This window comes from Hippoglossus hippoglossus, chromosome 10 (genome assembly GCF_009819705.1).
Source record: "Hippoglossus hippoglossus isolate fHipHip1 chromosome 10, fHipHip1.pri, whole genome shotgun sequence".
In the NCBI taxonomy this organism is placed as follows: Eukaryota; Metazoa; Chordata; class Actinopteri; order Pleuronectiformes; family Pleuronectidae; genus Hippoglossus; species Hippoglossus hippoglossus.
In genome coordinates this window covers 20772295-20791626 of record NC_047160.1, presented here as the reverse complement: position 1 = coordinate 20791626, position 19332 = coordinate 20772295, and the positions used below count along the sequence as shown (strand labels likewise).

Below are 19332 nucleotides of genomic sequence, written 5' to 3'. Positions count from 1 at the left end.
ACTAATTTCAGGTCTGTTAGTGACATGAACCTCTCTCCAAGTCTGTCTGGTTTCAGGATAATCAGGTCTGCCAGGAAGAGGATTCTTTCCATAAAGGATCTAAGCTTCCATCCCCACATACACTAACTTGTGGAGTAGATCGTCCATATTTTCTTCTCATTTGATTGTGTTCCCACTTACGTAATAGGTCACCACAATAACAAACTGGGGTTTGTTTTACGGTAAAAGCCTAATTCATCCAGCAGATATTAATCTTTAACTGTTGTCTTGCAGTCCAGTGCAGTGACAGGCAGACCTTTTAAATAAACACTGACGGTGACCAGAGCGAGGGAGAGCCATCGCTCCTGACAAGTGATGATCCTCTCCACTATCTCTATGTGCTCAGAGGCCTAAACAGTGTATTTCGTGTTTGCAGTCACTTCCTAGGGGTTGTTAAGCTGATGTACAGTTTGACAGTAACAGAGGGAAACCAGATCATCGGAGGAAGATTGTTTTGACCTGATAAGTAGAAATGGGTACATTAGGGAGAAAAATGGAGCATAACACTGAAACTGGGATTAGTCTTGTATTCAGGATACACAGACAGATGCCACATGCTTCTAAATTCTTTTGTGAGAATGTGGGTGAATTAACGGTATTACTCTGTAACTAAGGAGCTACTTACTTGTTCACAAATCATGATCAGTAACAAGAACATGCACAAAACTAGAGTGGCACTCAGTAGAGGGCACATCAATCCCCTTGTGAAACCACATTGAAGTTCACCAGATCCAGAATATTATTTATTTAGTTATTTTTTGCACCAAAGTGGAGGATTGAGGAACTGAAGCAAGTAAATGTTTTGGATCAACATAGTATTGGAAAATGATTGTCTTGAACATAAAAGGTATATAAAGATGGACAACATGGCGGTTCCCCAAAAGTGAAGCCAAAGCATCTCCATTGCCACCTGGTGGCTGGCTGCAGTATCAGTCATACCGCACCTCCTCCATGATAATGAACGGGACATAGCCCAAATTTAAAGTCAAAATATGCAACAATATTTTTCAATTTAGTTCTTATCACACTGATGCTTGTTTGTGTTCATTTTCTTTTGTAAATTTTGATTTGATAAGTTATTTTGATGTTATAACAACCAGGTGAAACCTCTCAGTTGATATCTGAGACTGATTCTCCATCGGTGGAATGTATCGCTCCACCTGATGCTCAACCTGTGCCCACAGACAGAACCCTTTTTAAAAACTTATAGTAACGTGCCTACCTCATAGCGCCTGAGCCACTCTGTTAATGTTGGCTAATCTGACTGTGACATATGATTGATAACCTTTCCCAAGTGTGCAGGATCCAAAGGATTAGTCGAGTTTACTTCTAGTAGCGTGCTGGGTACCTCCGCTGTTAATGACTGGAATTAATAACCCGCTGACGCCTATGAGACAGCAGTGTTTATGCACCAGGCAGAGACGTGACAGTCTGTCCTGGATATTGAGTAGTTGTAAAAGTGTCAGCCCTTGCCCAGAAAGGTTTGTGTTTATATGTCACTTATGATGATGGTCATATTAGTTTTAGTCCAATGCCATTTTTAAAAATAAATTTTTCTGTCTCTGTGGATTGGCCTTTAACATTTTTGGGTCATATGACTTACTGAGATATTAATAACACTGGATTAGTGCAGTGTTTACATTTCTTCCTTGATATGTATCTTTCTTTTTCTTTGTCTGCTTCTGGCTTTATCCTCCTAACGCACGAATGCACGTACGCACACACAAACACACACACAAGGGCATGAGAACGGGGTAAATCCTTGACAGCTTCAATGAAACCTCACACAAAGAGAAAAACTCGGGGGGGACGAGAGAAACGCAACACCGTACAGTAGCCTGTATCCACCAGATAGCGGGTGTGGCCGCCTTTCTGCACAAAGCCAGAAATAAAGAGTGAAGCTATTGCTTTCAGCAGTAAGACCCCCGGGTGACCTTCCCCATCGACCCCAGCGTGACCCCATAGTGAGGAAGGAGAGAAGCAAAGCACCTAGTATCAGTGCACAGGAGTCGAATGCACCGAGACGCGATCACAATAGCTAAAAAGGAAGGCGCTGTCATTGTGTGCTCTCAGTAAATCAGCGTGGAGGTGACAGACCCAGTTCTTGGGCCTGCGTACCCACCTTAAAGACCGGCACGCTCATAAGTCAAACTGTTTTCTCCATCATACACTCTCACTGCGAGTGTAGCCTGAAGACTTCGGTCACCCGCGTATTGTTTCTTAAGTATTCCTCTGCAGCTGGCTGGTTTGTCTGTTTCGGGTCAAACAGAGGTTCATGGCTTCAGGGTGCAACTGTACTAGTCTTACACGGAGGAATGTGTCATATCAACGCTTTCATACCAGCTGGGGAGGGAAGCTCCAGGCGACTGAATTGACCACTGTCAGTCTCAGCGCCGCGAAACAAAAGCTGAATTACACTTTGTTTTTTCACATCTCTTTATTTGCACCATCCTCCTACACTAGGCAGACCCCCTCCCATCTTAACTCAAGTGTAAACAGTTATCTTTTGTGTTTATGTTCGGATATGTGACAGTTAACCCTGCGAGAGTGCTGTGTAACCACTGCATAAATCCATCTATCTATCTCTTGTAGGTTTTTGTCACATGTAACACTGTGTTTTGTCCACAGTCGACCTGGAGCACATGAGGACAGTGAAGGCTGACAAACACCAGCGCTTTTGCCAAGAGAACAGCCTCATCAGTCAGTTTGTATCAGCCAAAACGGGCGACTCGGTAGGTACCAGCTCAATCAATAAGAATTAAACAGAATGAGATGATCGTGATGCTTAACTTCTCTCTTGTTATCTCTTTCTCCAGGTGAATCTTTGTTTCCAGAGGGTGGCTGCTGAGATTCTTGGTGTAAAGCTAAACAAAGCAGAAATAGAGCAGTCCCAGGTAAGACATACGCTGCTTTGACAAGCACCGAACTCTAGATCTTCTCCTGAAATTATTGGTAGTGACTGTTAAAGTTTAAAAGTAAAGTAAAGTAAAGGAGAATGTCCGAGGGAGCCCATGTGAGAATGCAGTAGGACAAATCATCGCTTACGAGTGGGTGCGTTGATGTTTCTAACAATTGGCAGACAAACAAACACAAAGATGCCAAACATGTAGCAGATACCTTGAAATATCAACTTAGAAAAACAACAAGATCGAGGGCTTTTGGTGATGAGGGCAGATGATGTGCATCTTATTTTTGTAGCTCAATTTAAATGTTCTGTTCTGCCTCCTGGATGCTCCACACAGACGCCACCTGAACGCTCTGGAGATTCTTCTGTAGTGGTGAATGCCTCTGACTCAGACAATCTCCTGCTACATTTTTCTGGAGTTCATGTCTGAAAACGTCTATAATGAGACATCGATGTCTGTTAAACTTCTCTGAAATGTCTACTCAGCTCCCTCTTCAGGGACATTTAATAGTTTATTTGCTCCTATCTATGATTTTGCTCTGCTCTTATCCAGCCACTTTTACTCGTAGCTGAATGTTAAACGAGTGAAAGTATGTGTCTGGGTTCACCTCTCCTGGTATTAGGTGTCATGTTATGCCTGAACTAAAGGGAGGTCACGGGGAGTGTGTTAGGTCAGTGGAGGTCACCACACACTGTAAAGGACCTCTTGTTGTGTAAACACGAGTTTGTTACGTCTGCCTCCGGTGATGGTCTACGTGCTGCGGACACTGCCCATCTGTAAATACGCCCACATTGACCACATTAACGCGTGAAGTCAGAGGTTAAAGGTAGGCAGTGGTAGAGGTGAGGAGGTGAGAATTGTCTGTCTGATTTATTTGGGTTATCTCCCGCTGTTTCGGGCCAAAGCAGCGTCTCGGCTTGCCAGCCAGACCGAGGTGCCCAGTGGTGGCAGCTGTAGAATTTACAAGGTCACCTCCCCCAGAAGCATTAATCCTGGGTCTGATATGACCAGTTGGAGCCACTCTGGCTGGGTAGTGGTTGATGAGCCTGGGGTCTACAGAGAGGTCAGGACCTCTGGAGAAGGGAGAGCATGGAGGGGAAGGACCGGCCAAATTCTCAAGCCCTTCTACTCTCATCAACACTGCTGACGAACTATAAATGACCGTTGACTAATGGAGCTGTTTGTCTACTTCCCCCGTCCTCTCCTCCCTTGATAGCTCGGTCAGAGAAGCAAAGTGCTTTAATCCAGGCTAATCAAGCCGGCTGAGTGGATAGATACAAGGTTGTTCTTCAAGGAAAAAGGCAAAGACCAGTTCACTGAAACACACAAAATTCACAGAATTATAACATTATTTTTCCAAATTCTAAGTTATACATTTGTACTGTTTTGACTGCATTCAATACACACCACATGATAAGTCTGCAACCAAGTGTTATTTCCATTACTGATTAATGTAATCATTTTATTTGATCAGTTTCCATCAAGATAAACTAGAATGGCACCCAGTACGTCCACCAGGAGCCAACAGTCCCCATATAAAACCCAGTTTAAATTCACTAGAGCTGGATTTTCATTTGGATCTACACCAAATCTCACATGTCTGTTGTTTAACTCTGTGGCACAGGAGAAGGAACGTCATAGAGAAGCTTTTAACACTTCACAGCTCTGGGTCTTGCTGTGGGGCCAGCGCAGCCTCATTATCAGCTGTCAGGTTTACAGAGCTGAACATGAGGGTCACAACCCCTGACAGTATTACCTCTGCCTGGCAGCCCTCTCCATCTTGCTCCTCTGTCTGCAGGATCAGATACAGAGGCCGCGGATCACTCACTGGCTCCGACAACAGGCTTCGGCAGCTCGTTAATCAGGCAGCCAACCAGGACTTGGTATTCAGCCATGTGGCCGTCTCCCCTGCGGTTATTTAGCAAAGAGTCCAGCAGCCTGGTTCACCGTTAAAATCTAATTTACACTGATTTGAACTTGAATTGCCACTAATCTCCAGATTGTGTATATGTGTGTGATGTTTCATATCCGTGTAAACTGTTAATTTGAAAACTTTGGGACAAAATGAGCAATTTCCATGTATGTTAGACACTGTCATTAGTCAGGAACGTTTTACATGTTGTTATTTTGTTAATGTGCTCTGTTATACTTTGATTTTCCTGGGAGAGAGATCCATCACTTCTTACACTAACCCATCTTTCTGAGCTCTTTTTTTTATTTGCCTGTAGCTCTTGTTTGCATTAAGAGTTTTTCTCCGGGATTCCTCTTCAAAGTAAAAAAGAACAGTTCCTTGTGCAGCTCGATAAATTGAATCTCCAGGAAGAACAAAAAACACTTTGTGGGAGCTGAAGACTAATTTATCGATCTGAGTTTTATTCTTGCCTCATATTATTTTTTTCATTGTGTCTGCTTGTTGTCAGTTGATGCATGCTTCACCTTTACTCACATTTCATCCTCTCTCTCTCACTCTATCACCCTCTCCTCCTGGTTGTCCTCACCCTGTCTGACTTTGGTCTTCATTCCTCTCATCCTCATCCTCCTCTCCCACCCCTTTTCTTTTTTTGTCTCTTTGCCTACGTCCATCGCTCGGCTGCTCTGATGTGTTGAACCCGCTCAGAGGATCGTGAAGGCTGAGCTGGTGGACTACCCACAGGACGAAGGCCCCATTAGTCAAGAAAACACCCAGCAAAGCAAAATATGTTCTGTTCAGTAGCTGGAAGTATGTCTCCACAGTTTTATCGTATTCACAGATATATCTCAGTCCCTCGGTCATATATCTGTTAAACAGTAGCTTTGTATTAACTAGTGGAATCACGGTAGTGGACATATTTTATGCCTTTAGATTAGAGCTCTAGAAAAAGTAGAGAAAACCCGACATAATCACATCACATCTGTTGTTATATTGAGTTATCCCAGAGTTTATAATAACTGTCGTCTGAATCTAAGCTGTGTCTTAAGTTAAGCTTGTTGAGAAAACCCTTGATGATGGGAACAGATACGAGTTTGACCTCTATCTTCCTCCTGACTTGTTTGGATCAGGAGTGCACAAATATTTTCACCATTAAGTCACCACTTGGAGTTTGACCCAGGATTGTTAAAGAATTCAGGGAAACATCTTTTATTTAGATGAGAAGGTTGAAAAACTGCATCTCTATCATATTTATCTCATATTTATCAATGACATATAAAGCTATAGCCAGTTAGCTCATGACTGTGTGACATGACCAAAGTCTCACATCCTGATACAGGACATTTCATATCCAGATAACGTTTTCTTTCAGCTTCTACCTGCATTTCTATGGTTTAAAGTCTGGTTTCATTGCTTGTACTTGTTTTTCTGTTTCCTTTAGCCATATCAGAGCTGTGTTCATTAACTGCTACTACAAATGTCCTGCTGATGCTTAAAAGCTCTCCTGAAGGGATCTGAAGGGATGCTTTTATTGGGAAAAATTACAGAAATGCAACATTTTTGTTGTCACAAAGTTGTTTCCTGGTGCTCATCTTCAGTAAAAACTGAATTAATCCTCTGGACGTGATCAAATTCTCAACCAACTGTTCAGCAGATTTGTTTTCAATAGTCCAGTTGAGAACTTATAAACAGTAACAGGGTTAGACAACAGAGTTAGAGTTTGTGTTTTCACATCATCCATCAAACAGTTAGGACAGAACCAGGCTAGCTCTTTTCCCTTGTTTTTAGTGTTATGCTAAGCTAACTCTATTCTTGCAGTATTGTTTTGATAAAGTAGAAATTTCTGACAATGATAATTGAAGTTGTAATGTGCAGTTTGTTATATAACTGTAATAAACAGCTAATATTATTATTATTCATAGGATATTTCCTCAGTCTCTAGAACATCCGAGGTTTCAGAAACATCCTTTAAATTATGTCATTAAATCCTTGTGCATTTAACGCCGTTGTTCATGTTCAATTCTGTGTGTTTGCATTTTTTCAGCGTGTGGTGAAGGCAGACATTGTGAACTACAGTCAGGACACCGTGGCCAGGACAGTCAACCCCCCACGCAGCTCCATGTGTGTGGTGCAGTGACATCCCCCCCCCCCCCCCCCCCCCCCCCCCCAACAACACACACACACACACACACACACACACACACACACACACACACACACACACACACACACACTTAAATATCTAAAATTCTTCAGTCAGTATTCCTTATTTCAGAGTTTCTGGAGAGTGTGTTCTCTGTATTCCTGTGTGCCAGTTGTTTGGGGGAGATGAAGAACAGACTGTGTGATTTTGAGGCCTTGGCCTGTTTGAATATTTAAAAAAGGCAAAGGGACCTAATTTGTTTGTGTTTACACGCAGCTCTCGTTCCATTTCTATGATTTTTATAAAGACTCTTTAAGCAATTACTTGATTTAAGTGTTAGTATGAAGCCGATTGTTAAAGAGAGGAAGAAATCTACTATAATCATTCACTCTGGTAGTTGACAATATTTTTATATATATATCAAACTCTACTGTTGCTACTAGGAGCATGTTTCAATGATGAAATATATAAAATAAAAATACTATCTGCACTTGTTTAATCTGTCTCTGTCCCTACGACTGCAAAGTGAACGAATGGGACACAGAGGAGGCGAAACCAAATGTTTCCTTAATGTCTGTGGTGCTCCTCAGGTGAACAGAAGGGAAGTAGTCGTTAGAATCTCTTTACGTTGCCAATTAGGGGCTGTGATGTGAACCATGTACTTTTATTTTACAGAGAAATCTTTCAGTTTTACAACCTCAAATCAACATTTACATTTTATATTCTTTTGATTTTGTTTCCGAATCATGTGTTTTGCTTCAGTAGCCTGTCCATTCTCTAGAAGTTTGATGTTTAAGTATTTCATATTCACAGATAGAGAACAGTTCAGACACTGAGTTGATAAAGTGTTGATGGAGAGAGATGGATATGATACAGGAACTACACCAGAGAGTCCAGCTGAGCATGAGCTGAAGTTAAAGTAAAGTTAGGTCGTAGCCTACTCAACTGTCCGTTATAGAACAGAAGTTTGATCTGATGAATGGTTATGAAACATTACATGTTTAACTGGATCTTCATTTTGACCACGTTTCATGAGCTTGTTTTACAGTTTGTGAATTGTTAGTTTTGACGTAGATGTTGTCTGTTAAACTTGTTTGTCAAACTATTGTCCACTTCAGATTCATCGGTCGTATGAGCAACATAATGTTTGTACTGTAAAAACCTGTCTGCTCTGTTTCCAAGATTAGAAATCATGACAACACATTTTATGAATTCTGATCATTTAAACAAAACGTTTGCTATAGAAATATTATGAATGTACATTTAGACGTTAAGTTGATGTTATACGGCAAAACCGCTTTGTGTTTCTGAATAAAAAATGCGACATGGAAAACAAGTCGTGATTTGTGCATCTGTGAGTGTTTGTGATATCCTTTGTGCAGAAATTGATTTTATATAGAATATATATATATATATATAAAGCACCAGCAGGACTTGAAAAGAGCTGAAGTTTGATTCCTCAGAAAAGGAGTTTAAAGGTATTTAACAAGTAATTAATAATACATTTTTGTACAACTTTAGCCCATTGAAGGCAGTAATATTATGTATAAGATGATATAAGGAGATGTTATACATGTCTGCAGGAGTCTGTTCCATCCTACATGTATGTTGTGGAGTTACCGTCAGCACCAGTCACTGTTGTGAACCTGGAAAGCTGCAAACTTACAAACCTGTCACCTCACAAACTTTAATGAAATGAAAATTTGATTTTTAAACGATTTTCAGTGGATTTCTAGTCAAAGAGATTTTCAGTGGACTATTCCTTCAACCAGGGAGCAACAGGTAGACAGTTTGTTTTAAAGTTAGGGTTGTAATCTGCTCACATGATACTGTACTCATCTAAAGAATGATTCAATTTATCAAACCCTTAAATAAACCTTCATAAATAAATAAACAATTAAAACTGTTCTTTAATCAAAGAGCCCAGTGTCGACATCTCAAATGTTACATTCAGTTAATTATTTACATCATTAGGAAAATTGGTTTTCCATCAAACTTTCATACTTTGGTTGTTTTACCATGAAAAGTGTATTGAACTGCGTCAGAGCGGCAACATTTAGTCGACTGACAGAAACTGAAGTAATTGCTGTTTCTAGCTTCTCAACTCTGAGGATTTGCTGCTTCATCACATTTACAGTAAACTGCATCTTTTGGACTGTTGGTGGAGACAGTTGAAGATATCCTCAATTAGCAAATGAGTTGGAGCAGTGTAGTTTTACCAAATTCGGAGCTGTATGAATGTGCAGCTTCTCATTACTCAGCCTTTGTGAGCTTGTTGCCAGATTCAGTCATTTTTCACTCTCATGACGATAAGAGAAACCAACAGGAACAGGCCCCGGAGCTGCAGCGGGTGATGGGAGCTGCACCAGAGCTGATGAAGGCGTCGCAGATTAAGCATCCGTGTGTTGAAATTCAAGCATAAGACCGAAACTCGACCGGCCCACAGATCCCCCTCCTAAGTCTCCAGTAGCTAATGAGCCACCTGGTCTTTGTTCAGTAAAGCCTCCCTGAAACAGCCCCTAACCCCACTCCGGACAGGCGATACAAACGACTTTATTAATGGTTGTAAGCTGCATTAATTAATCACTTAAGCAGTCCAGTCTTTTGTTGCTGTCACACAACTGTACGTTCTGGTTTTTGGATTCAATGTCACGGAAACCGCCGGCGTATATATTTAGACGGATTAAGTGAATTCAAAACCACAGAGACACAAAAACAAAGACTCTTATCTTTCCAGGAACATCTCACATTTTTTATCTCCATTCAGATGTTAAATGTCACCGCCCGTCCTCTGCAGAGACACTGAATGGCGAGTGAGGAGGCCCAGCTGGGGTCATTCCAGCACACGTGCATTGTTTCGCTTGAGTGGACGTCTTAGGGATCGTCTCTGCTGAATTTTTGTCAGGAGCTGTCACCGCCGCTGACAGGCGAGACTTGCCCTTGGCTTTGCTGCTGTTTAGACAGGTGTTTCTGCAAAGAAAACAACTCGCAGCCCGTTTCCAGCTCAGACGCACACAACAGAGATCCCCCCCCCCCCCCCCCACCCGAAGACGGAAGGAAAGAATATCACAGCGTGGATAATGCCTGAGGAGGGTGAGGCTTTTGACAGATTAGTAAAAGTCAAGGGTGATTTGCATCAAAATGAGTTTGTCTACCTGCTCCTTTGGCAGCTGCGGTGAATCACCGTGTGTGTGTGTGTGTGTGTTGGTTCTGGTGTTTGCTCACTCTTTTAGGTACACACACCAGCAGAGATGCAGAAGCAAGGCAGACAAACTGTGGGATGCATTTGTTGATATTAAACCCCAGTGACACGTTAAATTTGCTCGGTACTTTGTCGTCTCAGAATAAGTTTGGCTCCGTCAGAAACCAAAACACTTCTGGTCCCTGAAAGTTTTTACTGCAGCGGGCACAAACGTTTTTGTATTTCTCCTCCCTCCTCTTCCCTCGTCTGTGTTCCTCGTTGCACAAACCCTGCGATGACAGTCTCAGAAAACCACACACGACAAACTGGTAAGAGGGCCATAGTTGTGGGCCGGGCTCTTTTTTTTTGTGTGTGTGGGCAGAACGGAGCCAACACCCTCGTGATTACCCACTCACTCTCTTCCGTTTTCCACCTGAGCAGAGTGCCAGACCCACAGCGTTGAGGGAGCAGGCAGGACTGAGTCAACCCCTCTGATGAGCTCCAGTCCCCCCCCCCCCAACCCGGTCCCCACACTGGCTCCTATTCTCTGCCGGAGTGCACCAGGCAAGCCAGCAGCGAGAGGAGTGACAGGCAAAGCAAAACAGGGCCTGCACTGGGCCAGAGCTGGCATCCAGCTATTCGGAGGCCCGAGGTGGAGCCAGCGCAGCTCAGTTCCCAGGGCACTTCAGACGTTTGCTCTCGCCTGTTGTCTGTGGGTGTCCCGAAGTGTGTGTCTGTGTGTGTGTGTGAGTTTGTAGATTGTGATCTGAGAACTCGGCGTGTCTCCTTTACAGGCTGCAGCTCGTGGAGACAGACGGCACCGTCCTGGAAGGTGCCGTGCGTCTGCTCAGGCTGAAAGGCACGTGATTTATTTTCGGGGCGAAGGATGTGGGCATTCAGAGGGGTCATATTTTTAGTCTGCCGGTCTGGTTGAGAAGAGCTGCCAGTAAAAGCACGGATTCTGAAAAAGAGGAACGGGGACAGAAAACCTAAAGTCTCTCTCTCCTTTAGAGGCCATGGATGATTGCTATTTCCAGTGGGCTGTAATGAATAGCACTTCAAACTGAATGGCTCTTGTATCAGATTTTAGATGCAGCAGGGAGAGGGGGGGGGGGGGAGCGAGAGGAATAACAAAGCAAGAGCCTCAGTGTAAGAGATATTCTTTCACTGTAAAAACACTTCTGATGAGGCAATACAGAAACAATCACCCGTAGTGATGGATTCATTCTTGTTATCGCTGGTTAAAGGAACAGTTCAGTGAAAATCAGGTTGAATGAGTGTTTTTAATGCTCCTGATGCTGCTCTGTTAACCTTTAAATGGGACTAACAGCAACAGACTGGATTTAGGACGAGGCTGTGGCTGCGTTGTTCAGGTCACGTGTGTAGAAACACATCGAACATGCTGATGCACATACGACAGCATCATCCAGACGAGCCAATCATAATAATCAGAGCTCTGCAAATATAAAAACTGGAGTTTGTGACGGTCTGTGTTTTTATCAGCGCTTCGGACGAGAGAAAGTTCAGTTTACATTTTACTGTTTAATACAGGCTGGGACAAATACCTCGAGGGGGGGGGGGGGGGGGGGGGGGGGGGGAACATAAACATATTTTCCTGCAAAACGTGACTGAAGAGCCTATAAATTTCTCAAATGTTTGACACAACACACAAACAGCTACAATAACTTCTCCTTAAAAATAAGTAAACAGTACGAATCTAAGCTATTAAGACAGTTATTGAGGGTTAAATCTCTGCGGCACCAGCAGACACATGTGTGCACATTATGATGAAGGTCAGAGGTCGTCTCTCTCCTGAGGAGCAGGTGATGAATGAAGTCGGCCTTGAAAGAGATGATAACTGAGAGCTCCTCTGACTCGCAGGCCTGTAGATCATGTGTTGGATAAAGGATCTGCTCCGTTAGAAGGAAACACAATGATGTCATCATGTAAAAATGACAGTAAGGATCCAGCACCTGAGCACGTACCTTTTCTCCCGAAGCCTGAATCCAGCCTGTGCCTCAAACAAAGAGCCGGTGACTGGGTGGGACCAAAGCTGGGTTTCACCACTTCCCCGCATCTGTTGGAAGATAAATAAACATAAAGGAGTTAATAATCAGAGGGAGAATATCAGGAGGGAGGCAGATTACCAGGTCGTTACTCACCTCGCTTTGTGAATCCTCCCGCATTGTTCCCCAAAAGACTTTTGGTACCAAACCTGATACGAGAGCCATTCGGTTTTTTAAGTGCTATTCATTACAGCCCACTGAAGAGCATTTATTCAAAGATGACACTTTGAGGCTTTTCAAAAGACTACTTAGGAGACGCTGCCGCGCTTTGAGACGCTGAAAAGTGTGAATGTCGATGGAGACGTTCCACTGTGGGCTTCTCTTTTTTTTTGAGGTGGGGAAAGTTTGGCTCAGGAAATTAAGTGAGCGCCTCTGTGGTGAAAAAACGGTCATAGCCAAACTGAATTGCGCTTTATTGCTAATTACAGAGGGCACATCCTTTCTGGATTTGTGGAAATATGATAATTCCATGTTGATCCGTACCTCAAATTATGTCCCATTTAACGTGCGACAGAGTGGAACTTAACTGGAAAGTTCATTCGGTGTGGAGCCTCGAAAATGAGCCTCTTGTTCAGGCCTCAGTGGGGAAACAATGGTGTGTGAAGACGACTTGTTACGCAGCAGCAGTCCACGTTTATTCACGTCCACGACTGACTGCTTCAGGTGCTCGTTTCTCTACGGGGACGATCAATCAGACGGAGGGAATCTGTCGACGTGCGCTGAAAATCTGACGTCTTGTCTATTCTGTCTCTTCGGGAAGAACAAAAGCTTCAGGAAGACAAATCTTTCCAGCAGGCGTCTGTGGAAAAGAAAGAGAAGCTAGACGACGTGCTTGTATCATCAGTGAACCTCCTCAATGTCAACTCTTCAGGAATCAAGGAAAACGTTTATTTTTAACGATGGCAGCGCATTTCTCATGTTCTCCGATGGGAATTAAGAGAGTTTCAATATCCTCGTCCCGAAGAAGTAAAATAAATAGAACGATACATTTATCTCAAGTGAAAATGAAAATGCCAACCTGAAGGTGATGAGTTTTGCACAATATTTGATAAATGGAGCAAATATTTTTAGAATTTTTTAAAAAGCTCTCTTGCAAAGGTTTATCCAAAAGTAGTTTTTCCAAGAGATTAATGCCAAAGTCCGAGCTAAAGATATTTCTGTCCTCTGAGTTGGTCACTGTGTCTTATCAGTTCATCTTCAACACTTGCTGGGACTTGGCCGAGAGACGCGGCAGCTTCACCCTGGACCCCGACCAATCACAGCTTGCAGACTTCCACAGGTTATTTGACGTGTTCTATCCAGGGGATCGACTTCACTGCAGGGCCACAGCACCAAGTATGTGTGTGTGTGTGTGTGTGTGTGTGTGTGTGTGTGTGTGTGTGTGTGTGTGTGTGTGTGTGTGTGTGTGTCCTCACAGCTTTATGAAATAAAGAGAAACTTGAAATATTCATCACCACTCGGCAATGAAGGTGGGACCAAGATTTTTCCTTCCAGATACAAGACAAGATAAGAATTGAAATATAAATGTGAGATATAGAAAGAATATATAAAAATATATATAAATATGAGAGCAAAAATAACATATTATTCCTTTTTCCATTTTACTGTGTTTACAGTTGTACATGGAAGAACGTTGTGTGCTCACACTAGACGATTTTCAACTCTTGACCAATTTGAAAACATTGGAGACCACAGACATAATGACAGATTTAACCCATTTTTAATTTAATAATCATCAGAACGCACACACTAAACGATTTGGCCGGAACATTAGACCACACACTTGTCGTATGTAGGAAACAATTTCACAGTGGCAAACACAGAGACTCACAGAAACTCACGTGGTCAAACGTGACTTCAGAAGAAAAACAAACATGGAGGAGAATCAACGTCGTCAGCTTGTGTTCTGTTTTGCGGCAAAACACAAAAAATGGAAACTGGTAGTGAGACGGAAAATGATTGTTGATTTTAGTCGCAGCTTTACAAGTATGAGATTGGGAAGGATTTGTGTTTTTATTACATCAAACTAAAGCTAGACGAGAGAAAAGGAGAAATAAATCTGCAGTCATACTTTGTTCTAAAGGAACTTTTACCTGTTGTGTTTGAATCGTATGGTTTATTTTATCATGTTGAGGAAAAAAAAAACATCCGTGATACCTCAGTGAATTGAACGAGAGCTGCGTTGTTTCACGCGGAGCTACTGTCAGCCCGGACTGAGTTTATGACTTGCTGAAGGGCACCTCAGCAGGGTGGATTTTGGGCTGTCAGGGGGAATTGAACACAGGCCCTGTGGCTGAAGCACCGCGACACCAATCACAACACCACCCTGCTGGGCCAGCCAACAACAATATAAAGTCAAACGTGGGACTGGCACGACACAGAGCAGCACCTCGAATGTTTAAATCAAGGGTTTTCTTTTTTTTTTATGTTTGAAAGAAATGTCATGCGACAGAGTGTGGGTCGTTTCATGGTGGTAACAGACAATGTTCTCTCCCTGGATTTGCCAGAAACAAAAATTGTTCGCTGGAAAAAGTAGCAGCCTCATGTTGAGAAGCACGAGAGCGTTGATATAATGCGAGGTGACGTTAGAATTCCTTTCTCTGTCCAACACAATGTGGGCAGTGTGGAAAACCTGGACGGTGTGACTTTCTTCAGAGAATCCATCACAGCGTCAGAAACCCTGCAGCTCTCACTTAGAACGCAGCATGCTTAATCCAAACCAGCCTGGTCCGAGGGCGCAGAGGTCATCAGTCAAGGAGGAGAAACTATCGATGGAAACAAAGGTTCAACGTGCAAACACACAGGATGTGGAGGTTCTGCACAGGCTGCGCTCGGAAACAAGCCCGACTTGTTCCCGTCTGATTTAAGGGCTGCTTTTGTCATGACTTACGCCAAAGAGGGGCTCATGCTTTTATTGGCTGTTTAGTCTATTTCCATTTCTTGACCCGCACTGAAAGTCGACTAAAAGTTAATAAGTCTTTAATGTTTTCTTACGTTGAAAATGGCCCACGGACAGAGTGGAGCCTGTGATTTACGGACGCCAGCCGCCTGAGCCACACATCAAGGACATTTTCTTCTTCTGTCCACGTATTACAACATATGAAATCACTTGCTAGTAGCCACTAATTCACAGTGATCCGTCAAAGCGTTTTAATCGAGACCGCTCATTACAGACTGTGATGACATTGCGTGTGTGTGAGTTATGGCCGGCCGCCACCATTTGGAAAGAGAAGTGCCGCAGAGAAAAGTGTCACAAAAGAAGAGAGGGAGCCATGAGGGTCGGGTTCCCGTGTGCAGGCTGTTGTGTGAAGTGTCTTGTGATTGCCAGGCTGCTCCGAGGACGCTGCTGGACAGGGAGGTGAGAGGCGGGTTAATTACTATACTGAGAGGGAAGGGGGAGATGCTTTACACGGCCCTTTGTGGCCCGCGGGCTTGGGTTTCCAGCAGAGAGGTTTAGGTGCTGGCGAAGATGGCAGAGATGCTGCACAGGGCAAAGTCCACCATTAGTCGCCACATCGATCACCGATGACAGGAGCTGCGAGTCGCGTGTGAAAAACATGACGTGACGGTCTCAGTCATACTGGTACTACAAGCATGTGCAAACCAAGAGCAGCACAGGAAGCCCCTACTCTTCAGTGCCATTCGTGTTTGTGGATGGTATCTTTACTTCAAGTAGTGACCCTCATACTGGTCAGTCAGTATTCATACTGTCGTGCTAACAGACAAACAACAACTGAGGGTAAAACCTGAGATGTAATTAGGACGTCTGGAGGCTACAGTGCTCAGGGAGGGACGGTGTCCACATGGTCTGTGTTATTGTTGATTCTTTCAAATGTGAATCACAGATTTACATCATTTTATTGATCTTGAACTTTTCCTGTGCAGGATCAGGCAAAACGTTGGAAGGCCGACTCAACTTAACTGGGCGGAGAATCTGTCTGCTCTGCAGTTATAACCCTCCCCTTTCAATTTTCCAGTTTTCCGCATCACTTGCACAAATTGTCATTTTCCTCAGCAGCTCTGTCTCACTCCCTCGGGGGCAAACACCAAACTTAAACATCATTAATACAAACCCAAACACTTTGCATATTTAATCTATTCCTCATTTTTGCCCTCGGCCTCTTGAATCCCTTCATTAATCTCTCAGTGGACGACCACACGGAGGAAACACTGGATTTAAAAGTCTCAGAAAGCAGCTCCTGTCTCTGTCGGCAGGTAAATTACCAAAAGTGTAAATGCAGATATTGACATTTTTTCTATCGGAGCTCCATATAAGGTCTGAATGTCCTGAGGCCACTTTGTCCTGTCTCGGTTTATTTTCTTGCCCCCGATCACGGTGCCATGTTTTTTTGGAGTTCATTAAGTAAATGAACAGGTGTTTCCCCCCCTTAAGTCTTCATACACAGCTAATGAGCCAACTTAAGTGTGTTTAAATTATTAGGCAATTAGAGACGGGAAATGTAGAAGACGCTGAACACAGGAAGACATTAGTTGTGTGTACACGCAAAGCAAACTCCCGCAATGTGGAGTCTTCATGTGTGATTCAGGGGGAAAATCAGCGGAGCTCTTTTTGTGTGTTTTCAATGCTAAATGTATCATTACTGATGGTGTAAAGGTTCAAAATGATGTTTGTTCTGAGGAAAACTGACCACAGCCTCATTCATGTTCATTAACCCTTTTATTAACGTCGCGCTAATGAATAAAAATAAGCTGCTGGGAGCGAGAGCTGTGGTCATCTGGAGGGCAAAAGTTAGGAGATGAATAAATACATTTGTGAGGAAGTTAATTTTGTCTTTAAGTTAAACGCTGGTATTGGTCAGAGTTTGGTGTCACAGAGGATTTATTCTTGCTGTGATTTAAACCTTTGAGTTGGGGCGATAGATGTTCAAACGTCACTTTGAGAAGAAACTAAACTTTTAAACATCACAGGAATATGAATTGTATGAATAATAAATGTGATGTAACCATGAAACAATGTAACAACCAAATATTTTTACTCCGACTTGTGATTCACTGGTCAGTTAAACACTGAAATATCTCAAAGACTATTGGATGGAAGTAATTTGACAAGTTTTTACAGACAATCGTGGTCCCCTGAGGATACATCTGTTGGTTGTTTGTGATCTTCAGACATTTCCCAGCAGATGAGACCAGCAGAATGTTATTTTAGGCGAAATTACTGTCATCAAATTCATGTCCAATCGGGAACAAAGAGTCCATATATCACCATCATCAGGTCAATGACTCAATATATTCAGCTCTACTTTTTGTTTAATGTTAATTAGCAAATGGATGCAAATGAACATCAAAATAGCTGCAGATGTTCGTATGGCCGTAGTCTTAAGGATGCTAGTAATGGACAGCTGCAGATGTGCATCAGCTCCTAGAGTTCCTGGAGTGTGAACACATTAGAAAAACAACGGTAAACTAAAGACAACAACAAGGTTTGCTCTTTGTTTGTTAATCCAACTTATGTAACAACAGAAGGACCAATGATCTGGAACACAAGAGCCGACAGATAAAAATATGAAGTGAAAGTGAAATAAAGTAAAAGTACAGTTTTGGACGTCAGATCTGTAGAAAGTACAGTCCGGTGTCGACTTGTGAATGAAGCTACACAGATGTGACGACCATGAACCAACCAACTTCATGATAACAATGAAATAAAGCTTATTGCAAGTGTGTACGTCATTTTTCTAAGAATTACATTTCATCTTAATGACCACAGACTGAAAAGAGACAGTTATGTGTCTGTTGCTTTGGTCTGAGTTTGTGTGAAGAGTCACACATACACATGAGGACACTATGAAGAAATGTGTGATGATGAAATAAAACTGGTTTGGGCCTGTTGAAATAGAAACAACATTTAAAAATAGAAACTGCTGTATTATTAAATGTATTTGATCATTTTATCCATGTGATATTTATTTTCTTTCGCCTACGTGATTAATATCAAAGACTTTCTGTTTCCACATGTTTATACCTGAACGTGCAGCTGCCGAAACGTTGCGTAACCTACAAATTTAGCAGGAAAAAAGCCCCACTTAGCTCGGTGTGTAACACAAGACATTTTCCGTGAAGTGCTTCATGAGGCTGATTTAGTTCAAAGGCTCACAAACAAAACATTTGTCCTGTGTGCGCTGACAGAGCAGCGCTGGTCGGCACTTCGTCAGCTTGCTGCGTCTCAATAATTCACCGCGGCCACAGTTGGCAAATGAAAAAGAGAAACGATGTAGCGCTCTGGGAGGAAAAACCCGATCCGACTCCGAACAAGGGGAAGTGTGAATATGACAAAGCCGACCCATCTGACACCCAAGCCATCGAACAGCCATCTGTCATCATTATAAGTGGCACCTCATGTGCTGCACTTAAGAGGCACCTTGAATCTTTTATGCTCCACCGCCAATTAAGCTGAGCCAATTATCCTGTGAATTATTGAGTCAAATTTGGAAACCCAATCACTTGTTCATAAACAGGACCGATCGCTGTGTTTCATGGTCGGAGGTGTCTCTGATGACGGAGCTGCAGGGCACCATCCAAAGTGTCCTCACTCTGTTACTAATTCATATATTTTGATGAGCTAATATTGTCTCCGTGTCAGCGTCCCCCCCCCCCCCCCCCTTCAGCCACGCCAGCTCGTTGGTTATTCATATTCCTGGCCTCGCACAATAGGAACCTCTTCAAACTCCATAACAGTTAATCCCCTCAGCGCAAAAGTCACCTGTCTCAGGTGTTTCGAGAGAGAATGTCAGCTGAAACACTATCGCCACGATGGAACCGGGGGAAAAAATATATATTCTTCCTTTTTGTTCGGGTGACAGGACTTGACGCCACTTACAGGCGTTCTGACGGGTCCAGGACTTAGACGTTCCGCCATTATGTGCAGGGGTGTGGAAATTAAATCATGCAACAGGGGATTTGATGACACGTTATAGTCATTTTAACAGGAGTCATTAATATCTGCAGTATCCTGTGACTAATCCCAAAACAGGCACAATGACACAGGGTGGGGGGGGGGGGGAGTTATAAGAGGAGTCTTACAGCGTGTCCGTCTCATCATCTGCTTCCCTTCAGCACATTCACAGGAG

General features: G+C 43.0%; 1 protein-coding gene across 3 annotated transcripts in view; it reads left to right on the top strand.

The window, feature by feature from the left end:
- Positions 1 to 19332, top strand: part of rab28 (RAB28, member RAS oncogene family) — a 46622-nt gene that overhangs the window by 19477 nt on the left and 7813 nt on the right. The window contains exons 5-8 of one of the 3 annotated variants that reach the window (XM_034598268.1): positions 2668 to 2771; positions 2856 to 2933; positions 6899 to 7026; positions 7063 to 8330. In XM_034598268.1, coding sequence (XP_034454159.1) covers positions 2668 to 2771; positions 2856 to 2933; positions 6899 to 6991 — 275 coding nt within the window. In that variant the 3' untranslated portion in view covers positions 6992 to 7026; positions 7063 to 8330. Of the gene's footprint in view, positions 1 to 2667; positions 2772 to 2855; positions 2934 to 5562; positions 6018 to 6898; positions 7027 to 7062; positions 8331 to 19332 lie in introns of those variants that run through there. The other 2 variants (XM_034598269.1, XM_034598267.1) reach the window with 2 other exon arrangements.